Source organism: Ambystoma mexicanum, chromosome 11 (genome assembly GCF_040938575.1).
Source record: "Ambystoma mexicanum isolate Mex_15411 chromosome 11, UKY_AmexF1_1, whole genome shotgun sequence".
Classification (NCBI taxonomy): domain Eukaryota; kingdom Metazoa; phylum Chordata; class Amphibia; order Caudata; family Ambystomatidae; genus Ambystoma; species Ambystoma mexicanum.
In genome coordinates this window covers 866287102-866310327 of record NC_090934.1, presented here as the reverse complement: position 1 = coordinate 866310327, position 23226 = coordinate 866287102, and the positions used below count along the sequence as shown (strand labels likewise).

Here is a 23226-nt window from a genome sequence, read left to right as displayed (position 1 = left end):
AAAGGCTATAACGTAAAGAGAGTGCGTGTGTGCGTATGCGCACAAGCGTATACTACCATCAGACTCCATTGATCTGTGGCATGCAGGTTATCAAGATGGCAACATGTTCATCTTCACCAGTAGCCAGTGGGGGGGCTAAAACCTGAAATGACCACTTAAGAAAAGCTATTCAGTTTGCTTTGCCAGGCGCAGCAGGGCTAACCCCCCCACCCCTCCTCCTCTCCACATGTGTTTTTGCGTTTGGTGGAAGCAAGGGGCGGCATTTCAGTGGAAAGTATGTTGAAAAGCCCAATTCTGGCCCTGGGTGCCTGGTTTTGTTTGGGATGATAAATCTGACAATTTATGACCTTTTAGAAAATATTTGTTAAGATTAGTTAACTCCACCTGCTATACCGCGATAACCATGATATACCGTCATTTGGCAAGAAGGTTATTGTACCGTCATAAAACTAATACCGTGACACCCCTAATTAATTGGCGCAGTATGCACGGATACTGCAGGCACACCACCATCTTCGTTCACCTAATCGCACATCTCAGATGAACCACTTCTCTCTCTCCCCCCCACCATTTCAATCCCTTCTTCCCACCACCACATGGCGTACATTATGTTTATCAGTCCCTTTCGGCGCTGCACTGTCCTCCGATACACCATGGTGGCGTTTCCCAAAACGTTGGCGCACAGCACGCTTCTCTCCAGCCAACCACCGGCCGCGTTCAATGTTCACTGACTTTACAGCTACTGCAAGCCAATGAGACTTGTCCGTGGAGCGAACAGGGAAATGGGTCAGCGGAGAGAAGCCAGATATCACAAATTTGTGCCGTACATGTCAGTTCTTTGCAACAAAAGTACTGGTCAGATTTCCACCAAACACACAAAAGTAGGCTTTCTGAACAAAGCCCCCGCCCCTGCCGCAAATTTGGTACAAATCCATCTAGCAGTACAGCCGGTGGCTGTGCGCAAAGTTTTTCCCCATTCAATCTATGGAGAAAAAGAAATTTGGGACCCCCCCCTATAACTTTGTCCCCCCTCCTCCACAAAACCTCACGCAAAATTCAGCGGGCCCCATATACTTTTTTGGCACCGTTTGGTGAAGATTTGTCCACGGGGAGCAAAGTTAAAAGCTGCCGAAAAAGTGGTCTTCCTATGGGTTTAGCAACTTAACCATAAAATGTAAATATTCACACACACACAGTGTGTGGTAGTGATTTTCTTAAATTTAACAAACTGTTGGGCAGAATTGAGGAGTATACGGAGGACCTTTTCTTTAAACTCATTAATAGGTCTCCGGAGGATAGCTCAGCAGAAACATGATCGCTTTGGAAGCAAGACGACAGATCCACACAGGTTTGATCCCTGTGTCCGCGCTTAGAAACTTCTTGGATTAAGCATGTTATAAATAACCCATCATATATCAATACACTTCCAAGTATTGACTGGTATCCAGTGGTAATAGGTGTGCGGGGGACGCTCTGGATCAAACAGACCATTTCTGCATTTTACCCATTAGGCAGGTCACAGTCTTCAGTTCAGCCAGGAACGCATCTACATCTCTGCCACCAGTCTCCTTTTCCCTTTCAGGTTCATTAGCACATGGAGAACATCAAGTAATGATCTATTCAATTATTCTATGTTCTGCACATTCCAATATAGTATGTTGAGATTTGAGTGTAAACGCATCATGTCCCCGCAACCTTTGGATGATTCCCATGTTATGCAGGTGAAGATGGATTTCAACACTACATGGTGACTCACAGTATTTACTTCAGTCTGATAATCTACAAAAACCCTGCTTAGTGGGAGCGTTACAAAAATATAATCAATTCTAGAATTGCGTTTCCCCTTCTGCCAAGTGAAGATCGATGAGCAACCTGAAGTAAAATCATTTGCCGTAGGGTTCAAAAATTCGATGCCAAAACCGACACAAAAGGAGGACCAATATACCTTAAAAACATAACAATCACCATGAATTGCAAATCGCGGTTCTCGAATAACCAGTTAATTAGAATGTTACAACAATTCAGTATAGAGCGTGAGCAAACTCCTCACAGAGGGTCATAAACAATAAGGAATTTTAATATGGGCAAGGAGTAAGAAATAGCAACAATTGCTAAAAGTACATTGGGGTTATCAACAGGAGGAAAATAATCTGTAAGAACCATGTTTGTCTTGGCTCCAATTACAAGTCCTCCAAAAGGTCTGCCCATAAAAACATGTTAAGCAAATCTAGTATAGCCGCAAATCTAGTATAGCCATCAATACAGACCTTTTGGGTCAACAGGGTCACCTTTAGGACAATGGGATCCGCATTTGTTATTATGGTAATAACTCCCAGATTATTCAAAAATGATTTAATTACCTGTGTATTCCAAGAAATAAAAACCATAGGGCATTTCTCATAAATTCCTGATTTTCCATCCTTAGTAAAAGTTCAATCTTTCGTATTTAAAAGCACAGCAGGTAACCAATCCCAATTAGAATTGTTTTCGGCCAATCTAAAATGCTCAATAGTTGTGGTAATTTGGTGAACTGAGCGACTGATGCAGGTTTTTGTAACTTCAAAGTGGTTTCTGTAACTTCCAAGTGATTTAAAAGCCTGCCCATCCACAAAGGGGTTTGCCTTAGATCCGATATCAGACAAGTCCAGCTTGACTTTAAAGCCCATTTTTAGAAATTCAAGTTAAAAAGTAAAAAAGGTACACTACTATAACGGGGAAAATTGGACTATAACCAGGGAAATAAAATTAACCCATTAGTGGCTCTGTTAAGTAGGGTCAATTTGACTAAATTAATATATTTTGTAGTGTTAAGAGTATGTTGTGGAATACAATGCAGCAATTGAAGAACAATGTGTCTATTCAAAAAAAGGATTGTCACCCGTAACAAAAAGCTCCATTAGTTTTACCTCGTAGTCACAGAATATATTCAACTTGACAGGCCCCTATAAGTTTCCCCGTTGGCAGCTGTGACTACCTCAGAGCTCACAGGGTTTGCCAAATTCTCCACGATAGAGAATTCCATATTTTGCATAAGCAAATCAGACTCAGAAGAACTCGAAGACTAAAGGAAGTATCTAAGAAAAGATCCAGCTGCACCTATGACACTGCTGCTTTTTCGGTTTATGAAACCATGCCACCTATCCAGGGGTCCCTGCGTAGTGTCGTCCCTAACCCTTTTGTTTTTAGCCACCTGGACATCAGCAGCCTGGATGCATTCGGTGAAGAGGTAAAGCCAAGTGAACCTGCATTCAGCCTAGAGCGCGATCAAATCCCCAGCTGCAGTTTAGCAGGTGGGAATTTTGCCCGAATTCGTAATGTTTTATTTTCTCTCATTAGTCCACCTTGGGCCATCCTTAGCACCAATGCCACTTCATTTGGTGTGGGCACTGAATGGGCAACACACTGTTACCCTTTTCATTAGTTTCAGTGCAACTATTGGCCAGTATCAGGTCTACAATTCTGTTGTTCGAGCCATCTTTCTGTGAAAACTGAGCAGGTTGAAGAATACACTTAAACTGGTGCGTCGTAGAAGCTTTCAGCAAACTGAAGGAGGACAGGTGATATCGGCAAGCTAAAACCAATAATATTGCTACGGTCCTAAGTGCCATGGACAGCAGCACTAGTAGCAGAGTCGGATTTTTAACGGTCACCAGGCAGACAAATGGCGACCGTGCCCCTGTGCCAGGCCCCGCCCCTTCCACACAGCGCCCCTTCTGCTGCAACGTCACTCCAGTCCAGCTCCTTTCATTATGGTGAATCAATGATTCACTCACTCTCCACGTTTTTTATTTCTTCCTTTCCAATCTTGTGCCAGTGTACGAATGAGAAGTGTCTACGTCACCCGTGTTATGTGCCGGTGCCACAAGGAAGGAGTCGCCACTGCCGGGGCCTAGCTGTAGCAGGGTGCTGCGTGCTGGTTGAGTACACAGTCGAGGCTGTCGAGCAGTGTTTGCTGTCTGCTGCCAACTAAGTGCCTCCTCCCCATTTCATTTTTCTCTGATAATACCGTTTTAATTTGACTGATATGCATTATCCCATGTTTTAGCCAAGTTTTTGCTCGAAGCATTGGAATGTCTCTTCCGTTCACCCCTCGCGTTAAAGGTTTAGGAGGGTGCGTTTGTTCTGCTCTTCTGGCATTTTAGGATAATCTCTGTACGTCCGGAAACTATTTCACCACTGTATGCTGTTCACCCCTCACTGCTCAAACATTATTCTGTAACAAGCTGGGATAATCGACTTACCCCGCTGATCTTTCACGTTATACAAAAGCAGAATTCTGCAGCGCAGTGGTATTCTGGTATGTGCCTCAGTAATTCCAGTACACCGTTGTACCGATCCATGGTTTTTCGCTCTCCAACCCGTGCAGCAAAAGCTTAGAACCATCCTATGCAATTCTGCCCTTTTGCAATGCATGGCTGCAGCAACGCCCGCACAAACAGAATGACATCACTTTTCTGCTAGAAAGACCCTTTCCCCCCATACATATACAAATCAATCCTCAAACAAGGAACTCCCATGGAATACCATAAAAACGCCCTCAACCTTCCAATATCAACAGGTAAAGTGCCACAGGCTTTTAAATCGGCTTACATCAGGCCGCTACTCAAAGACATGACAGGAAACGTATCCTATACATAGCCAAACAGCTAGAAAGTTACATTTACAAAACAGCACAAGAATTCATAGAAGAACACTGCCTACTAGACCAGGCACAAGTTGGACTCAGACCAATGAGAGGAACAGAATAAGCTCTCCTCTCAATAAGGGACACCTAAAAACAAAACGCAGACTCCGACTACAGCACCGCCCTGATACTTCTTGACCTATCCGCAGCATTCGACATGGTCAACCATGACATCCTCATAACGAGATTAGAAGGATTGGGAATAACAGACAGCCCTAGTATGGATAAAATCCTTCCGTACCACAAGGGTCATCCTTCTCCCCACTCCTATTCAACATCTACCTATATCTATTAATCAAAATCAAAGGACATGGCCTCACCTGCTACAACTACGCCGACGACACACAAATCATCTTCAAAATACAAGACACCCGAGAAGAAAACACTAGAGCTTTGGCTTCGGGATATAGTTAACTGGATGAACTTGAACCACCTTAAAATCAACCCAGGTAAAACATAGATAATGATAGTCACAAAAAAACAGAGGAGACATTAACTACATCCCCTGGCCAAAAGAACTCGGCGCGAACCCAACGCCATCGCCGATTGTAAAAAACCTAGGGCTCCTGATGGACCACAACCTCACCCTAGAGCCACAAGTAAACGCTCTACTCAAGAAATGCTTCTTTCTCCTACGAGCGACAAAAAGGATCCTACCGTTCCCGTCATTCGCCAATAAAACTCTTACCATCATCGCGCTGGTCATGTCCAGAGTAGATTATGCTAACAGCCTATACCTGGGCATGCATGAAAGACTTCTAAAAAAAACTACAACGCATACAAAATGCGGAGGCCAGAGTCCTTCTCAAACTACCGCGGCGAGAACACATCACACCTGCGCTAAAAATACTGTACTGGTTACCAATAAAACAGCGAATAAATTCAAATACATATGCATCACGCACAGAGCAATACACAACCAAGGCACAGAATTCCTGAAAGACAAACTGCGCCTACACCAGCCGACAAGAAAGCTCAGATCAAGCCACGACATACGCTTAGAACCGAAACCCTATAACAAGACAAAAAACTTGGGAGGATCCTCGTTTTCTCACCAGGCACCGAAAACTTGGAATGACCTACCAAAGAATATACAGAACACAAGAAATCACCTAGCATTCAGGAAACTGCTCAAATCCTGGCTTTTCACTGCGTAACTAGAAGACCACCCACAAAGAACACCCACACCGCTAATCAACGATGAATAAAGAGACCAGCCTCGGCCTCACAAAACAACCAAACTCGATCAGAATGCACCCCACGAAAGTCAATAAGACATCTCAAGAGATAGTCACAATATGAGGACACTACAGACCAAACATATAGTAAGGCCAAGACAAAACCACTCAATCGACTAACTCACAGCATCACAACACGCCCCACTCCTAAAATTCAAGCAGACACTCTTAGTTAGATGGTAGGGCAGGAGGAGACCCCTACTACTGCTCCGACACCCAAGGAAAGAATAGACACCGCATCCTCACTATACATAGTTAACCAAAATATTACAGTAGACTCAGCTCACTAGAAAAGAACAGGGAATGTGTCTTGCAAAAACCAAATCTTTGTCCGGTGTGGGCCCCTCTCACCCCTTGCGGAACTCTCGATTCGAGCTGCGTTTTGGGACTGCACTCAATCATTCAATCGTCTCTGAAATCCTGCAAAGCAGACTGCTATGCTCAGCTGGGTGTAGGCCTCTCCCTCACTGTACGGGTCTCTCAACTCTAGCCGTTTCCGCACCAGGCAGGAATCCCGAGGCCCAGGCATTCAGCCATGCTGCGATTGGTTGAACAGCTTTAACCCACTAACCGAAAAAGCTCTAAGCTTTCGACATACTTATCTCACTAACACCCACCTGTGGCATCGCAATCTGCATGCACTTCACACTGCCACAACACAAACCGCACCAACAGCACACGAGGACGGACATCGCCCAATACTCTCACCCAAAAGCTCAGCACCCGCTGTATACTGAGTTGAAGCTGCCGACAGAACACCACTCACTATTCTACTCCCTCTTCACCCTACTAACCCATCCCACTTTCTCGTTTGCAGATCCGCCAGAGCGCGGTACAAATATCTAACATTTAACCAGTATTTTCTCTGGAAAAGCAGGCCGTCTTCTAGTTTTCTTTCACAAATCACCAGGTTTAGAATATTTAGCATTGTTGATCCCTTGTTAAACGGATTTAAGCTAACACTAAATAGGTATTCGAAACCTAGGCCTCCCCTGCATGGTACAGGACTCTCAGAATCTAGGCCCGTTTACTCTGCTGTACTGAACAAAGAACGCTCCAGCCGAGCAATTGCGAAGCCTACGGTACATATAATTACACACCACCAGTGGGGACACAGGCACGGCCAAGCATACGTGCACCGTAGAATGCTGCTATGGCTACGCCCTTGCGGTCTAGCTTTGCGTATAGTCGTCCAGACAAACACCTGACGTACCTCCACACCTCTGCCACTAGCATACAGCGACTACCAATTGAAAGAAACTCTGTATAGCTGGCCACACATTGACTCTCTCAACAATAGCATCTATCGCAAACCACTAACAGCGCCCAACCACGTTCCTGGCCTCTCTCTGGGATGCTTAGTCAAGCCTAGACAGCCACAAGTCCCAGATCGGCAAAATGCACACATGCATCTCTTAAGCTAAAAACTCTTTCAAATGTGCCAGCTCATTGGCTACGATCACTGAGGGCGTTCCAACCGAAAAAGCGCATTGAGGCCAGACAAGTGGGGAAAGAGCTATATAAATAAAATACAAATACGCCATTCACGGAATTGCATAAAGTAGTAAGGTCTGGCCTATACCTTCAAGATATGCCCCTTCACCCAGATAGCGATACGCTCAGACATTAGAACAATGTCTACCCCACTCACACCTGGAATACCACCAGATCCAATTTCCACAGACACATCCAGGAAAAGCTGCAACAGGGTAGCAGAAAGAGCATGTTACGCCAAGTTACTGGACTTATACCGGGCACTGCTGCATTTGCATGGTCTCCGTGTGCTCTGGCATATCTGAAAGCAGAGGCGTCGCCAAAGGGGACTTGGTGGTGCTATAGCCCTGTGTGTTTTGGTTATAGCCCCGGCTAGAAGCTCAGAGGCTACAACCAAATGGCTTGCTATCCTCGAGTCCAGACAGTCCCGACATTAGCATAGCACGGATCTTTTCCAGATATAGCATCCCCTCCCTGAAAGGGTGGGCTTGTGGGGATTGTTGGGCATTTGTCAAACCTGACTATTTAGGGATAAAACACGTGATTCACCATCCTAGCTCACTGTTGAAATTCAATAGGTGTACAAGGGCATCACATGCATTGCTACCCTAGGTTGCTGCTTGTTGCCCACCCCCCTCCACACCATCAATGTAGCATAATCGAGACACTGATTAACTAAAAATACAAATATGCCTTTGGCTTTTTCCAACATTAGCTTCAGGATTCATCCTCTAATATTACCATTGATGGCAAAGCCTGCTGAGGAGGCCTGGCTGTTTCCAGTTAGTCCGACCCATAGGTAACTGTAATAAAGACAACTCAATAAAAAAAGGTTTGCCATTGTGCATTTGTGACCACAATTAAACACCACACACCCAAAGCTCTGCCTCCATGACCCGCCCACCTAGGGCCCTGTGTCAGGTGATGCTCACAGGGCCCTTTGCCTTAAATCTGCCACTGACGATGTTTGACAACCTACCGACTCACGCTGTATTACAAGGTGAGCAGGGAGTTATTGTCGCTTGGCGGGAGCAAGGACGAGTCGGGGATATTAAGGGCATACTTGCACCAGGTGGAATAGAAAGAACGGGTACGCCGTCCAAGGCATTCCCCTATGTGTGGAAAAGGCAGTTATATTTCCTGCTTCAGACTTTCTAGAAATAATCCCAGCACTCCCATGCATGCAGTCCGTCATAGAATTGACGGACGTGGAGCTGGGGGCATTTTTAACTGCTTTGGCAGACTTAAGTTGCCTGCCCCACACAGAGTTACGCAGCTGATAAATTGTTCGACCTTGCCGAAATAATTTAAATTGTCGAACACAAGAGAAGCACAGAGTAGGGAAAGCAAGAGTCTGCAAAGTCTTACCAAAATACACTGGAGAAGGATCCTCCTTCCACCGCAGCCAGACAGCCCTAAATAATGCACTCACTCAATGGTTCTGATAAATTGCAGACAATCATCGACAATAGGTCTTTAGTACCCTCATTTTTGCAAAAACCTGCATTTTATGTTATTATACGGTATCTTCTTATGTACACCCGTTAACTCGTATGTTTTAGCAAAAGTACAATCAGAATTTGAACTATTCTACAAGGGCCGTCTCTGACTGCCTTTCATCATTCCGCAGCTGATCAAATTAGGAAAACAGATGGTTCTTTTTAACATCTTATCTAAAATGCAGTGAAGTGCGAAAACGCATAAGTTCTTAAAATAGGTGAGCAGGTTTGGATTTGGGAAAGTGTCAAAGAGGAGGGTGAGACAGATCTAAATTTGTTTCAAAAGAATGATGATGGGAGCCGTACATAATTACTGACTTGCCTCCTGCAAAACACAGATTGGATTCCCACAACGCAACAGTAAAACGTTACCAACATCAATGTGACAAGGGTCGGAACCAATGCTTGTGTACCAGAACCCGTGAAGCAGTAGGCACATTGGTGGTTGGGAAGAAGAGTAGAGTGGCAGAAGTATCTGGCGGGCTTGGGGATAAGCCAAAAGCTTTTGAATTGGTAGGAGTTGGTATTATGTACCATTTGTGTAGGGAAGCTTATGCTGCCGACATATATGTTTGTTCAATTATGTAATGAATGCTTACAGTGCTGCTACACATTTTCTACCAGTTTGTGGGATGCACACTTGTATTGTTTATTCCTGCACTACGGTTGTTTTGTGTGAGGGAAGCATGCACTACTGCTGCCTGCGCTGGAAAGGTGCGATTGAAGCCTGTCCTACTGCCGCCATTCTGTGCGAGGAAGCCCTAACTCTTACTGCCTATGCCATTCCTGCTCTGGGGGTTGGGGGCAGGAGGCTGGGGAGAATCTTGCAGAGCTGACGACGCCTGTGCTGTACCTGCCTTGTGGGTCGAGGGGTAGCTCCTTGCAATGTCTGATGGGCATTGTGTGAGTGAATGTTTTTATACACCATCCTTGCTCGGTAAAGCGGGGGAAAAACTTGCACTACTGCCGCTATGGTGACCCGGTTCTGCATGTGAAGCACTGGGCCTCAAGCGTGAGGGAAGCTTGCACCACAGCTAATTTATGTGAATCTGGGGAGCGTGTAGTGCTGTAAGCGGTTGACCTTTACAGTAAGCATGAGTGAAGCATGCATTCATTCTGCATGTTCTGAACTTATTACGTCAATCAAGTACGTGCATGGTTATATCTGCAATTTTAGGCAGAACCTGGACATTGAGCCAACCTGGCATATTAATGTGTCCCCAGCTAATATGGAAGCGTATGGCATCGGTAAATGAAACTTACCGAAAATATTTTAAAAAACGTGCGGTTTGTGGGCGTCCCCAAGAAAACTAATGACAGACTACCCTTGAAGTTGACATCTGACCTCCCCTGGCCCAAAAAATTACCGTTGCCTCCGAGAGGGAGGGTCGTAAGCACAGATAAAGTAGACGTACGGCCAAAGTACGCTTGTGATGAAAGCAAAGCGTCCACGCTGCTATATACTACGAACAGCCCCGCAGTGTAAATATGGTTGACTTTACCGTAGTCATTATCCCACCATGCATTCATAATCGTTCGAGGGCATCTCCAGCCTATGACTCGTCCGTCGCCCCCCTTACCAATTACAACCCTTCCTTCTACCAACCTCTACCACTTCGATGTTTGCCACCAAACTAACCTCAAAAACACTATGCAGAACATGAGAATCCGTGCTCCTTTCCACGGCAACTTATTTACCGTCCAGCCGCCGTAACCTTAAACCCCCCCTACCCATGGCTTTTCCTCCATCTGTCACTTCACAGAGCCCAACCACTCCGTTCTCACTTCTTGCCGTAAAACTCCTCCAGACGGTTCCACACCGCCGCCTCCTCAGGGGTTGAGCTTAGGCTCTGCTGCTGCTGTAAGAAGCCCGATACCTCCTTCATGGTTGGGAAGCGAGTCCGTAGGATTTGGTACCTTGAACACCTTCCGGTCTTCACTAACTTTTTGCTAGTGAGCCGGCTTTATCTCCGGAAGTGCAAACTGAAGGATGCGCACTCACTTCCGGAAGCGTCACACCAAGAGGCTGCCGGGAACCCCCGTAAAGTTCAGAATATACGCGCCTGTATGAAAAATAACTAAAATCCCTGCAATGCTACGTTTCGCACAAACAGAGACAAACACGCATCACAGAGGTAACTGAGCCTACCGCTAACAAGTTAGTGATTGGTGTCGTGCTTGCTGTACTGCAGGTGTTTGTAGCGTTTGATTTTAGGTGGGCTGTTCATTTTAGAATTGGAAAAGTGCATGAAACAATAACTATTACAATGTTGCATTCCCATCCTGTGTAAACGCTCTTGCATAGAGTGCGGTACGTTGCAGTTTTCGTTGAGTTAAAATAACCATGCTAATCCTCCCTATTTATGTTATGGTTTGTTGATTTATACCGCTACCATCCACGGGCAGCCTCTTTAGTAGGGCCGATTTAAGGTACGGGGAAAGACAGACTCTAGGAGTGTGACACTATTACCTTTAGGGTATGTTTCTGGATGTTGTCTTATTTTACTGTTATTTGTGTGTTTCGGGTCCTAACACCGGCTGGAAATAGTATGGTCTATTCACCAGGTTTTGTTGACCCCCAGAAATTTGACCAAGGTCTCTCAATTTGATAAAGTCGGAAAGTATTTCTCTCCTCGCAAAATCTCACGCTTTCCCCTTCCATCTTTTCTCCTTTCACCTTCCATCACCTACTCCATTCTCCTTCCTTGCATGCTCCCATTTCCAATTGGAAAAACTGCCTTTGACCGAGTTTGCCACCACTTGAAAAAATAAGTGTAGAAGAACCAGAGAGGAGATTCCCACTGACCATGCCATACGAATGAAAGGTGTGTACTTTATTCACTATATACGCATTAATTGAGCTTGAAAAAAAATAGTACCAAACCAGAGGAGGGCTACCCATGGAAGTCAATTCACCAAAATACCAGGGGTAGCGGAAGTGACAACACGCACCTGTTGGCATCAAAGGAAGTGATATCATATGACCTTTCACCTGATAAAATAACATCACATGACCCCTATGTCATCACTTGAAGTGACCGGGTGTAAAAAAGGTACATACGTCTACATTTCAGAAAATACCTAAAGGTACTAAAACGGGCATATAACTTTTTTAGAAACCAACATTTTAACTGGGGTTCTGCCTTGATATGCCATTAAGGGGGGCACGTATACCATATTGCTCTTAAAACTCTCTTGTGAGTCATTGGGGATCTTTCTCGTCCCAGTACTAGGAAAGTGATCTTCATTCAGGATACTCCTATTCTTCCTTGTCCCAGTACTTTTTAGGGGAATGGTAGGATAAGTACAACCCATAATACAACCCATGATAGGAGTAGACCTAGCACATCCAAAATAGGCCAGGGGTGCTGCCATGCATATACCACTACAGCCTCATATGTCCATTTACTGCCATATTTTACTATTTATAGCTGCTCATGTCAGGTGCTGCCTTAGAATTGGAAAAGTGCATGAACCAATCATAACTATTAGAATGTTGCATTCCCAACCTGTGTAAACGCTCTTGCATAGGATGGGGCCAGTTGCAGTTTTCATTGAGTTAAAATAACCATGTTAAACCTCCCTATTTATGTTATGGTTTGTTGATTTACACCGCACACCGCTACCATCCACGGGCAGCCTCTTTAGTAGGACAGATTTAAGGTACAGGGCCCCTGTGGAAAGACAGGCTCTAGGAGTGTGACACTATTTAACTTTAGGGTATGTTTCTGGATGTTGGTTGTCTTATTTTACTGTTGTTATTTGTGTGTTTCGGGTCCTAACACTGGCTGGAAATAGCATGGTCTATTCACCAGGTTTTGTTGACCCCCAGAAATTTGACCAAGATCTATCAATTTGTTAAAGTCGGAAACTATTTTTCTCTTTGCAAAGTCTCACGCTTTCCCCTTCCTCTTCCATCTTTTCTCCCTTCACCTTCCATTAACTCCCCTTCACCTTCCATCACCTACTACCTTCTCCTTCCTTGCATGCTCCCATTTCCAATTGGAAAAACTGCCTTTGAACGAGTTTGCCACCACTTGAAAAAATAATAAGTGAACAAGAACCAGATAGGAGATTCCCAAGGCATGTACTTCATTCAGTGTGTACGCATTAATTGAGCTTGAAAAAAGAATAGTACCAAACCAGATGAGCGCTACCCATGGAAGTCAATTCACTAAAGGGCCAGGGCTAGCGGAAGTGACATCACGCACCTGTTGGCATCAACGGAAGTGATATCACATGACCTTTCACCCTGATAAAACAACATCACATGACCCCTATGTCATCACTTGAAGAGACTGGGTGTAAACAAGGTACGTACGTTTACATTTCAGAAAATACCTAACCGGGACTAAAACGGGCATGTACCTTTTTTAGAAACCAACCACATTTTAACTGGGGTTCTGCCTTGATATGTCATGAAGGGCGACATGTATGACAGGAGTAGACCCAGCACATCCAAAATAGGCCAGTGGTGCTGCTATGCATATACCACTACAGCCTCATATGGCCATTTCCTGCCATTTTATACCATTTATAGCTGCTCATGTCAGGTGCTGCCTTAATACAGTATGCAAAATATAGCCTCTATTTGATACTATTGCCAACTTACGTCTGCTTTAGCCTTGCAATCCAAATATATTGGTAACATTTTATATATTCAGTTGCTTCTATCAAATGCCAAGTGCATCCATAAATATCCAGTAATGCCACCCAATGACAGTTAATGATTCACACACCTGGTGCAGTCACCATATGTATTTGCTGCCATCATATGTCAAGTGCAGCCTCAAGTGCTCCAGTAATGCCATTCAATGCTTTTTTATGAATGGTATAAAGTACCATATGTGCAGCTTCGCGTGTAATTGATTCCATTATATGCCAAGCTCAACCTCAAATGAACCATTAACACCCCATAGTTCCTTACATGCATGGTATCTTTGCCATGGGTGATGTGTAGACACAAATGACAAAGAATACATCATGCAAATGTTATGTCACTGCATGTCATGCGCAACCTCATGCCTAGTTGCTGTTGTTCTATGTCAACAAAATGCCACTTAGTAAAGATACCATGCACAGGAGGAACTATCAGGGGTCTGCAGCCCGTGGCTAATCGGATATGTTGGCATATGGCTCCTGTGATGAATCAGATGGTGTCATCACTCCCTCTTTCTCAGTGGTGTCCTCTCCCATGTGGCCAGGGGACAGCAGCCGCAACTTGATCCTGACCCTGGGGGCGGGTAAATGAGGAGGATCACATGGGGGAGGCAACCCTCGACACAACATCATTGGGTGAGACGTGGTATCCCCAGCAATTAAGGGACCTTAGACCCCCTTCCTACAACCCTAAGAACAATCTCTTCCCTAAGGTACTCATGGGTTGTGCTTATCCTACCATTCCCCTAAAAAGTACTGGGACAAGGAAGAATAGGAGTATCCTGAATGAAGATCACTTTCCTAGTACTGTGACGAGAAAGATCCCCAATGACTCACAAGAGAGTTTTAAGAGCAATACTGTGACGGCAGAAAGGAATGGAGGAATGAGAATTCGATGTAAGAATCACAACAGTCTAGTCTTTCACCAAATCCTATTGGCCAGGGCCAGTATAATAGCAAGGAAAAACTTGGGAAGTATGAGAGAGGCCTTCCCTGGAGGACCTGGTTGCAGGGTTCATTTGTTGCAGAAGAAGGGGCCTTGGACTGCTGTTCCAGAGGAGATCAGGAAAAACCCTTGGACCCCAACACTTTGTGGAGAACTGGAGACTGCTGGGGGAACCCTGGGAACCGCTGTGGCTCCCAAAAAGGGGGTGAACCCCTAGCCACCAGCAGTGTGCCACATGGAAGCTAGAAACTCCCTCACTGAAGAAGAGACCCAGGAGAGCAGACTGCAGGAGATTTTACTCGGCAGCGGGGACATCACACGAGGAAGAGGAAGAAAGGCTTCCTGGCGTACGCCGGTACCGAAAAGCAGCCTCCACACCATTTGAGTCTGAAGATACCCAGAGCAGGTGAGCAGGAACCATGAGAGGCACAGTAGCCACGGAGCAGAAGCAGCGAACCCAGAGAAAAGGCATGGGACACAGAAGAGCCGCTGCATACTTGAGAGAACATTTGCAATAGAGAGCCGTTGAGTCCACCCAAGAGAAATGGGGACACCAGGGCACTTCAAAAAGCCTACCGAAGGCAAATAGAAGGGAACAAAACATATGAGAAAGAATGAGAGACTCAATATCTCTTAAAGATAATCATTTTGGGAAGCAAAGCCTGAGAAAGGTCAAGGGAGGAGAAGAAAACCCCCTCACGTCGTGAACCTTTGCAGAACCATATTAGTAGCAAGTCTAGGACTCGCACCCAAGGGAGGAAATGCCTAAGAGAGTACAAGGTGGAAGAAGAACTTTTGCAAAACCATAACGGCTAGGAGCCTGGGATCCATACACAAGGGGAGCAAAACCCGAGAGATGTTAAGGGGAGAAAAAGAGAGTCCCTCACCTTGTGAACTTTTGCAAAACCACAAGTTGGCAAGTGTGCGCAGTGTGCCTATGAGAATGCCCTGGCAGGAGAGTATACCTGTCAGGCTGAGAGGTTCTGTGTCCGCGGAAGCTGCTGAACCCCCGACAATCCCCCTGAAATGTAATTCTCAGAACTAGGTTTCAATTCAGCTCTGCAAACTACACCCCAAAGGGAAAGGGGGAAGTGGATAACAAAACACCAGGCTGACTGTCAAGGCTAACCAAAGCTGAACCTGCAGAGGATATAAGAATAGCAGATACAAATCCTTTTATTACTTACTCAACCTTAAGAGTGGAAAGACTTTAAATCCTTAACTAATAATTAAGAATCATACCTGGTTCTTCTCTTGAAATTTCTTAGAGAAGCTTGAAAAGAAGCTGAAAATCTCTCTTACTTGAGACTCTTGAAATTCACAGAAACTTCTTAATTAGAGCAAACCTGGAAGGTTTTGCTCTTTGCCTTTTTTCCAAAAATTCACTAGTTGTCCAGTTAAATAGTCTTTATCTTTACTTTCTTTTTCTTTCAAACTTTTCTTTTGTTTTCAAAACTTTTTACAATTCAATAAAGTTTGTGAATTCTTGAAGAAACACGTCCAAAACACACACGCGGATAATCTCAATTCAGAAGATTTGCACGTTGAAAACTTCCTGCGTTGAAGAACACGCGCACTGTAAGGAAAGTCCACGCGCAGAAAAAACACATGCGCTTGTAAAAACATGCGAAACAGAATTCACGCGCAAAAGTGTTCACACGCGGTCGAGTACCAGCGTTAAAACACACGTGCAGGAAATCACATGCACAATTGAGTTCTCGCGCTGAAGCACACGCGCTTGAAAACACACGCGCTATAGAGTTCTCACGCGGCAAACAGATCTTCGCGTTGGGAAGCACACGCGCTAAGAAAACACACGCGCTATATGAAGTTCTCACGCGGCAAACAGATCATCGCGCTTGGAAGCACACGCGCTACGAAAAACACACGCGCTATAGAGTTCTCACGCGGCAAACAGATCCTCGCGCTGGGAAGCACACGCGCAAAGACAACACACGCGCTATAGAGTTCTAACGGCAAACCGATTCTCGCGCTACGAATCACACACACTGGAAAACACTTGCTCGCGCAAAAGTTCAAAAATATAAATTCAAAGGTTAAATTTTACGAGTTCTCACTTAAATGTCATTAAGATAAACAGAGCTGCAGTTTTAAAACAAAGTCACTTATCTCCAGCACAATTTCTTAAAGATCTTCAGAGTTTCCTGACTTCAAAACAAATTCCTGATAGCTTCTCCTGAAACCCCCAAGAAAGTAGCCGCTCTACTGCTAACGCCTGAAGGAATAAAATCCACCAGGCCCAAGTCTAAAGCAGGAGCAGCCACTATACACGTCCTCTCAGCTGGGGTTTTGATGATGAAAGGCAAAGAGTGACAGTTTAGAATGTTCATTGTTGTTCAGCAGTGTTTTCCAACCAATCAGAGCTGTCACTGTGAAACTCCATTTTGCCTTGGGTCAGAACCAGGATTCTGAATTAGGAAGTTAAGGCCAAACCAACTACAATAGAAAACTTCCCACCCACACAAGGCTAATCTAAAAAGGATAATAAAAGAGAAATAATGGGAAAGAAACTTGAATAAGGGAAAATAGTCTGAATAGCGGAAGGAAACCTGACAATACCAGGCAGGTGCAAGTCACAAGTATGTTCATGAGAAAGTCCTGGTAGGAGAGTGTACGAGGCAGATGCAAGTTTGAAGTCTGTTCATATGAGAAAGTCCTGGCAGCAGAGTATACCATATGACAACATATGGGTACTTCCCTATTTTATGTTTTCAGGGACCTGTTTCAAGATGGGAAGATTTTTATCACACAATATATAAAGAGAAAAGAGGTTACCCCTCCCTTTTGCACTGACTTAATTCACAGTAGCACACAAAACCAGCCCAACGCTACAAAAGTCATCAGCTTTTTAACGCCAGAGCATTATTTTGTCCAAAAAATATATGTATGTATCCATTTTCATAAAAACCTTTTATGCAAGTATCAACAAAAACTCTTCCTGTAAAACTGTATAGGTGACCTTCTCACAATAATTAAAAAAAAAACATAGACAACATTTGTGCCCAGGGGTTACTATCAACAATGTGTTTTGTCTTTACTACAGATATCAATTAATGCAAGACAGATGTTAAAAACGTGAACATAAAATGACAACACCTAACACGACTAATACATCAAGCAGAATTCACACATAACTCAAGGAAGCAAAGTAACACTTTTTAAAATGGCACTCATTTAAAACTATAGGGCCTCATTACGAGTCTGGCGGTAGCCGTGCCGGAAAAACCGGCAGGCTGCCGCTGGACCCGTAATACCATTCCGCCTCCGTGATTGCTGGAATCACTGGGGCATTACAACCCCGGTGACCCGATAATTCTGGAGGCGGAATTCTGTAAATCCCCATTCCCACGGAGTCCGATAGGACTCCATGGGGATGGGGACCATGGAAACACTGGTTCCGTCTATGACAGAGCCGGTGTTTCCATATCTGCCTGCAGCCACGTGGTGTCACTCCCGCCAGGTCAGACCTGGCAGGAGTGACACCTCCTGCCTGCAGGACTCGGAATCAGCCAGTCCGCAAACAACGGTGGTGGCAGATATACCGCCACCGTTGTTTCCGGACCAGCTGACTCGCAATGAGGCCCATTATTCTGAGACTATTCTTGGATTTATTGATGGAACACGTACACATTTTTTTTTAAAACTTGATTTATTAGCATTTATAAAGCGAAACAGACATTTTCAATATAACAAGGAACATGTGTAACTCACTTTGGCAAAAATAGTCTAGATCTCCCATCCCTCCCTCCCCGCCGCCACCCCTCATCCAAATCAACTTTGTTCAATGACACCATTGAAGAGTTTCCTCTAACATTGTCTCAGATCCGAAGGTACTCCTATCCCTTACCAGCTCCCCTCTCAGGCCCTCCCCATTCCACTCTTCCCCTTTCCACTCCCCACACACTGGATTAATCTACGTGGCTGTCTTCCTCCAGCCCCCATTTAAGCAATAGGGCAGACCACTCAGTATGAAATCCCTCCATTCTGTCATTTACCACTGCAATGAGCTTCTCTGTTACCGTCATGTTTTACACTTTTCATTCCCACACCACTGTCGTGGGCAGCATTTCATTTTTGCAGCACTGTGCAATGGCCAGTCTCCCCGTTCTCAGCATGGCTTCTCACATCTTTGGAAGTCTAAGTTCTTCCCTATCTTTTTGCGGGAGCCTCACATTAGCTGCAGTGGGTCAAGGTCTGCCCTATCCCCGTCACCTCTTCCATCCGGCTCAGCACCTCTTTCCAATACACTTGTACCTTGGGGCATCACAGCAACATGTGGGCTAGGGTCCCCCGGTTTCCGCAACCCCTAGGGCACAGCAGAGATGCTCCCGGGAAACATCCTGGACAGTTTCACCGGATCTCTTTGCCATCCAATTAGCAGCTTGTTCTATTGTGGAGGTGAACAACCCTCCCTGAAAGACCACCTTATATATACTTGCCCACTCCTCCTTGGAAATCTCTGCACCCACTAATTCCACCCAATATCTCTGGAAGGTTTGCCTCCCCTCTTAACAGGTTTCGTTCATTGCCTTATACAGTTTGGACAGTATACCCTTCCTTGTTGCGGATTGGTCTAGGACTGTTTCCACTGGTGTTAGTTCTCTAGCCGCCCCTCCCCCCCCACTTTGGGTCCGGCAGGATACCCTTAATGCAAATATATTCAAATATAGAAATTGAGTCCCCTCCCAGTATATCCCGCACCTTAACCCATTCATGAAAGCTCCCATCCTCAAAGAATTGACCCACTCTCTCAAGCCCCACATCTGACCACCTCTGCAAGTGCGTGAATCCATTGTGCCCCAGTTCAAAAGGCAGACCCCCTAATGAAGACATAGCGGAGGGCCACGAAGTATAACCCTGTGTGTCCCTGGAATCCCTCCACACTGACCAAAAGACTCCTACTGTGGGGTGGGATCGAATGCGTTCTGGTATTGATCTGGCCGGGGACCAAAAGTATTCCCTGACCTTCAGAGGGTGCGCTAGAAGATCTTCCAAGTAGGTCCAATAAGTTCTCATATCTTGCCTCATATGTTCCAGCATACCCCTGGTCTGTGCCGCCTTATAGTACAGGCGGATATCCTGAAAACCAAGTCCCCCCTTATCCCTTGAAAGGGTAAAGGTTGCCATTTTCACCCTTGGGGTCTTGTTTCCCCATATGAATCTTCGAAGCTCTACTGTAATTTCTGAAAAAAACGTATCGGGGAGCTGGCTCGGGATGGATGCAACAAATATAGCAGTCTGAGGAGGACATTGATTTTTATGGAGGTCATACTTCCATACCAGGTGAATATCGAAGGGAGACACCTCTCCAGGTATGCCGTGAGTTGGTCATGAAAGGGATTATAGTTAGCAGCCACCATCTCTCCTAAATTCCTTGTCACCCATATGCTGCTCTGGTTAATGGACATGCCCTGGTAGCTCTTTTCCGTACCTAGGAGGGGGCTCTGCGCCAATAGCGGCATGATAGCTGACTTTCCCACATTAATTTTGAGTCCCGCGAAGCGGCCATACTCCACTATCTGGGCCATTAGCGGTGGGAGGGAAACCTGTACATTCGTTAGGTAGGCCAGTATATCATCAGTAAACTCGGACATTTTGCACTCAAGCTCTCCCCCCACGATACCCTTGATCTGTTCATTCACTCTAACTGCAATCGCCAGAGGCTGCATGGCATGGGCATACAGGAGCGGAGATAGGGGACATTCCTGTCTGGTCCCTCTCGGGAGTTCGAAGGCCACCATGAGTCCCCCATTTATCCGAACCTTTGCCCTGGGCCTGTTATATAATGCAGACACCCATTTCAGAAAGTTTGCTCCCAGCCCCATCCTCCCCCGCACCTTCATTAGGAAAGGCCACTCAACCCTATAAAAGGCCATTTCTGAGTCCAATGTCACCAGGCATGCATCCAGCCCTTCCACCCCTTGAATCAGGTTGATAGTCTTCCTGATGTTGTCTGATCCTTGCTTACCCCCGAATGAATCCCACCTGGTCTACATGCACTAGGAGTGGCATCCCTCCCTCCAGTCTCGTTCCTAGGACTTTCGCTGGTATCTTCACATCAGCATTAAGGAGGAAAATAGCCCTATATGAGGAGCATCTAGTGGGGCCCTTCCCTTCCTTTGGGATCACGACAATAATCACTGCCATCATCGTGGGAGGGTGGGGGGTCACCCTCCAGGCACGCATTGAATACCTTCACTAAAAGCGGGGCTCCCAGGGATTTAAATAATTTATAAAATTCTATCGTAAACCCATCCTCCCCCAGGGCAATCCCTGATTTCATACCCGCAGTGGCTCATGTGACTTCCTCTTTGGCTATGAGATTCTCTAGAGTTTCCACTATCTTTTCGGGGAGCCCCGGGATAGGTAGCATTTCCAAAAATGTGTCAATTTGGGACTCATACCCTGCCCATTCTGATGAATAGAGGGTTCTTTAGTATTATACAAATTCACTCCCTATACTCTGGACATCATGTAGGCACCTGTTATCCTCCATCCTAATAGCCCCGATGGTCCTCCTATTTTCCTCCTCCCTCAATCTCCATGCTAGGATCCTATAAGCTTGGTCCCCACTCTCATGGTATTTCTGTTTCAGGAACAGGAGTTATTTTTCCGTAGCTTGCATCTATATAGCTTTCAATTGTGTCTTGTACCGTCAGAGCTCTATCACTTTGACGGATGAAATATATTGCCCATGGGTACCTCCCGGTGTAGCTCTTCTATTTTCCTGTTGAGCTTAACCTCCTTCTCCTACCTTTCTCTTTTTTCTGAGCCTATTCTCATCAGGGTCCCTCATATGGCTGCCTTGAAGCAGTCCCAAACCGATTGGATCCCCACCTCTGCTGTATCATTGAAGAGGAAGTACTCTTTTATTCCCCAAAGCAGTTCCTGCTGCACTGCTTTATCCTTTAGCAGGAAGTCATGACATTTCCAACTCCCCCGGGGACCTTTCAGTACCCCCATATCAACCTGAATTGTGACCATCTTGTGGTCCGACCACGGAATCGGCATTACTCAGGATTGTAGGACCTGATTTTTTAGGGTCATGTCCACTAAGTTCAAGTCGATGCAGGAGAAGGAGTCATGGACCGTGGAGTAGAAAGTGAATGGCATGTCCCCTTCTGGCACAGGGTGGAGGGAGTCACATAAAGCTAATAACTCATTGCCCCCTTTAAACCGCTCTGAATCACTCGGGTCAACCGTCCTCATTTGTTCCCCTCCCACCCTCTTGCAATCCCTCAGTGGGTCCAATACCATATTGAAGTCCCCGCCCACCACCAATTGACCTTCAACAAATTGAATTAATTTGTCTCTGACCTTCTCCCAGAATTCACATTGCTGCACATTTGGTGCGTATATTGAGTCGATAGTGAGCTTAACTCCATGTAATTGGCACTTTGCGAACACATACCTCCCATTGGGGTCGGTCAGTACCGCATCTATCGTAAAGCTCCTCCGGGGTGAGACCAGGACCACAACCCTACATCTCTTTTTTTACATCAGATGCCATAATTACCCCCCCCCCCACCTCCTGGGAGTGCAGTCTGCCCCCCCCCTTCTTCCAATGTGTTTCTTGTAAGCACATCCATTCGAGATGGGAACTCTTGAACTCACGTAGCACCATAGATCATTTGGAGGGTGAGTTCAGCACCTGGACATTAGGGAACCTATCTGCATATCGCCCTGGCCAGACATCTCCTTTTACCCACAGGAACACTCTACTTCCCCCTCCTCTGAGACAATTCCAAGTTCTGGGCCCTCTTACCCAGATCTCTACACCACACCATTGATTTAACACAATCACATCCTGAACATAGAGCACCCTCGCCCTCCACACCCTCCTCCCTCCTACCCCCCCCCCACTCTTGGCATCCAACCTGGCCCAATGCCATTTCCCTTGACGAGATTGAATCACCAGTGGTCTTCCCCCTTCGTGGACCGGCTCAACCAAACACACTCATTTGAACCCCCCTCTGTTCCCTCTAGTAACAACATACAATTCACCCCCCTTCTTAATCATTGAAACTCAATGCTATCAGCATCAACAAATCTCACGGCTCAGGAGGGACCCAGCTGGGACAAACCAAGCTTCCTGAATTTTCTGGAGCCTGGGGCTACATCTATTTGGACCCTTTATGCGCCATTGTCTGTCTTCCTGGCCCTTGTCATTGTCAGCCATTCTTTGCCCATCTCCTCCCAATAACTCCTCCATGACCCTCCTATCTTCCTTGGTCACCAGTTTGTAGCTGTATCCCTCAATCTCAACAGATATAGAGGAGAACCCCCAGCCGTACCTCACGCCCTTCTCGCTAAGCCACTTTGTGAGGGGGGCACACCGTTGCCTCTTCGCCGGTGTTAGTGCCAATAGATCCTGGTAGAGCGCCACCTTTGTGTTTCCCAGGGCCATATAGCTCAGGCCCCTTGCCTTCTCAATTTGTTTTTGTCTGTCTGGATAGTTCTGGAAGCGTGCAAGCACCTAACGCTGGCCCCTACCGGTTGCTCCCGCTCTATGGACCCTCTCAAGTTTGGGTTCGTCCATATTCTCATTGCTGAAAAGCGTCTTAACCACCTTGTGGATGGTTCTCCGAAGGGCTGCTTCCGTTTCTCCTTCCTTCTCCTTATTCCAAAAAATCACAGATTATTTCTCCTCTCTACTGATTTTCAAAGTCATCCATCTTTAAAGCT

The 23226-nt window shown here is 45.7% G+C and overlaps 2 protein-coding genes across 7 annotated transcripts in view; one reads left to right on the top strand and one right to left on the bottom strand.

Moving 5' to 3' along the window:
• PSMD13 (proteasome 26S subunit, non-ATPase 13) overlaps nt 1-10902 on the bottom strand; it is a 377179-nt gene extending 366277 nt beyond the window's left edge. For 2 of the 3 annotated variants that reach the window (XM_069623909.1, XM_069623911.1), the window contains exon 1: nt 10701-10833. In XM_069623909.1, coding sequence (XP_069480010.1) covers nt 10701-10801 — 101 coding nt within the window. In that variant the 5' untranslated portion in view covers nt 10802-10833. Of the gene's footprint in view, nt 1-10554 lie in introns of all 3 variants that reach the window. The other variant, XM_069623910.1, reaches the window with a different exon arrangement.
• A 14-nt stretch (nt 10903-10916) lies between these two features.
• The window catches only part of SIRT3 (sirtuin 3), a 355906-nt gene continuing 343596 nt past the window's right edge, over nt 10917-23226 (top strand). The window contains exon 1 of one of the 4 annotated variants that reach the window (XM_069623912.1): nt 10917-11050. The gene's annotated coding sequence lies outside the window, so the exon portion shown is untranslated. Of the gene's footprint in view, nt 11131-23226 lie in introns of all 4 variants that reach the window. The other 3 variants (XM_069623913.1, XM_069623914.1, XM_069623915.1) reach the window with 3 other exon arrangements.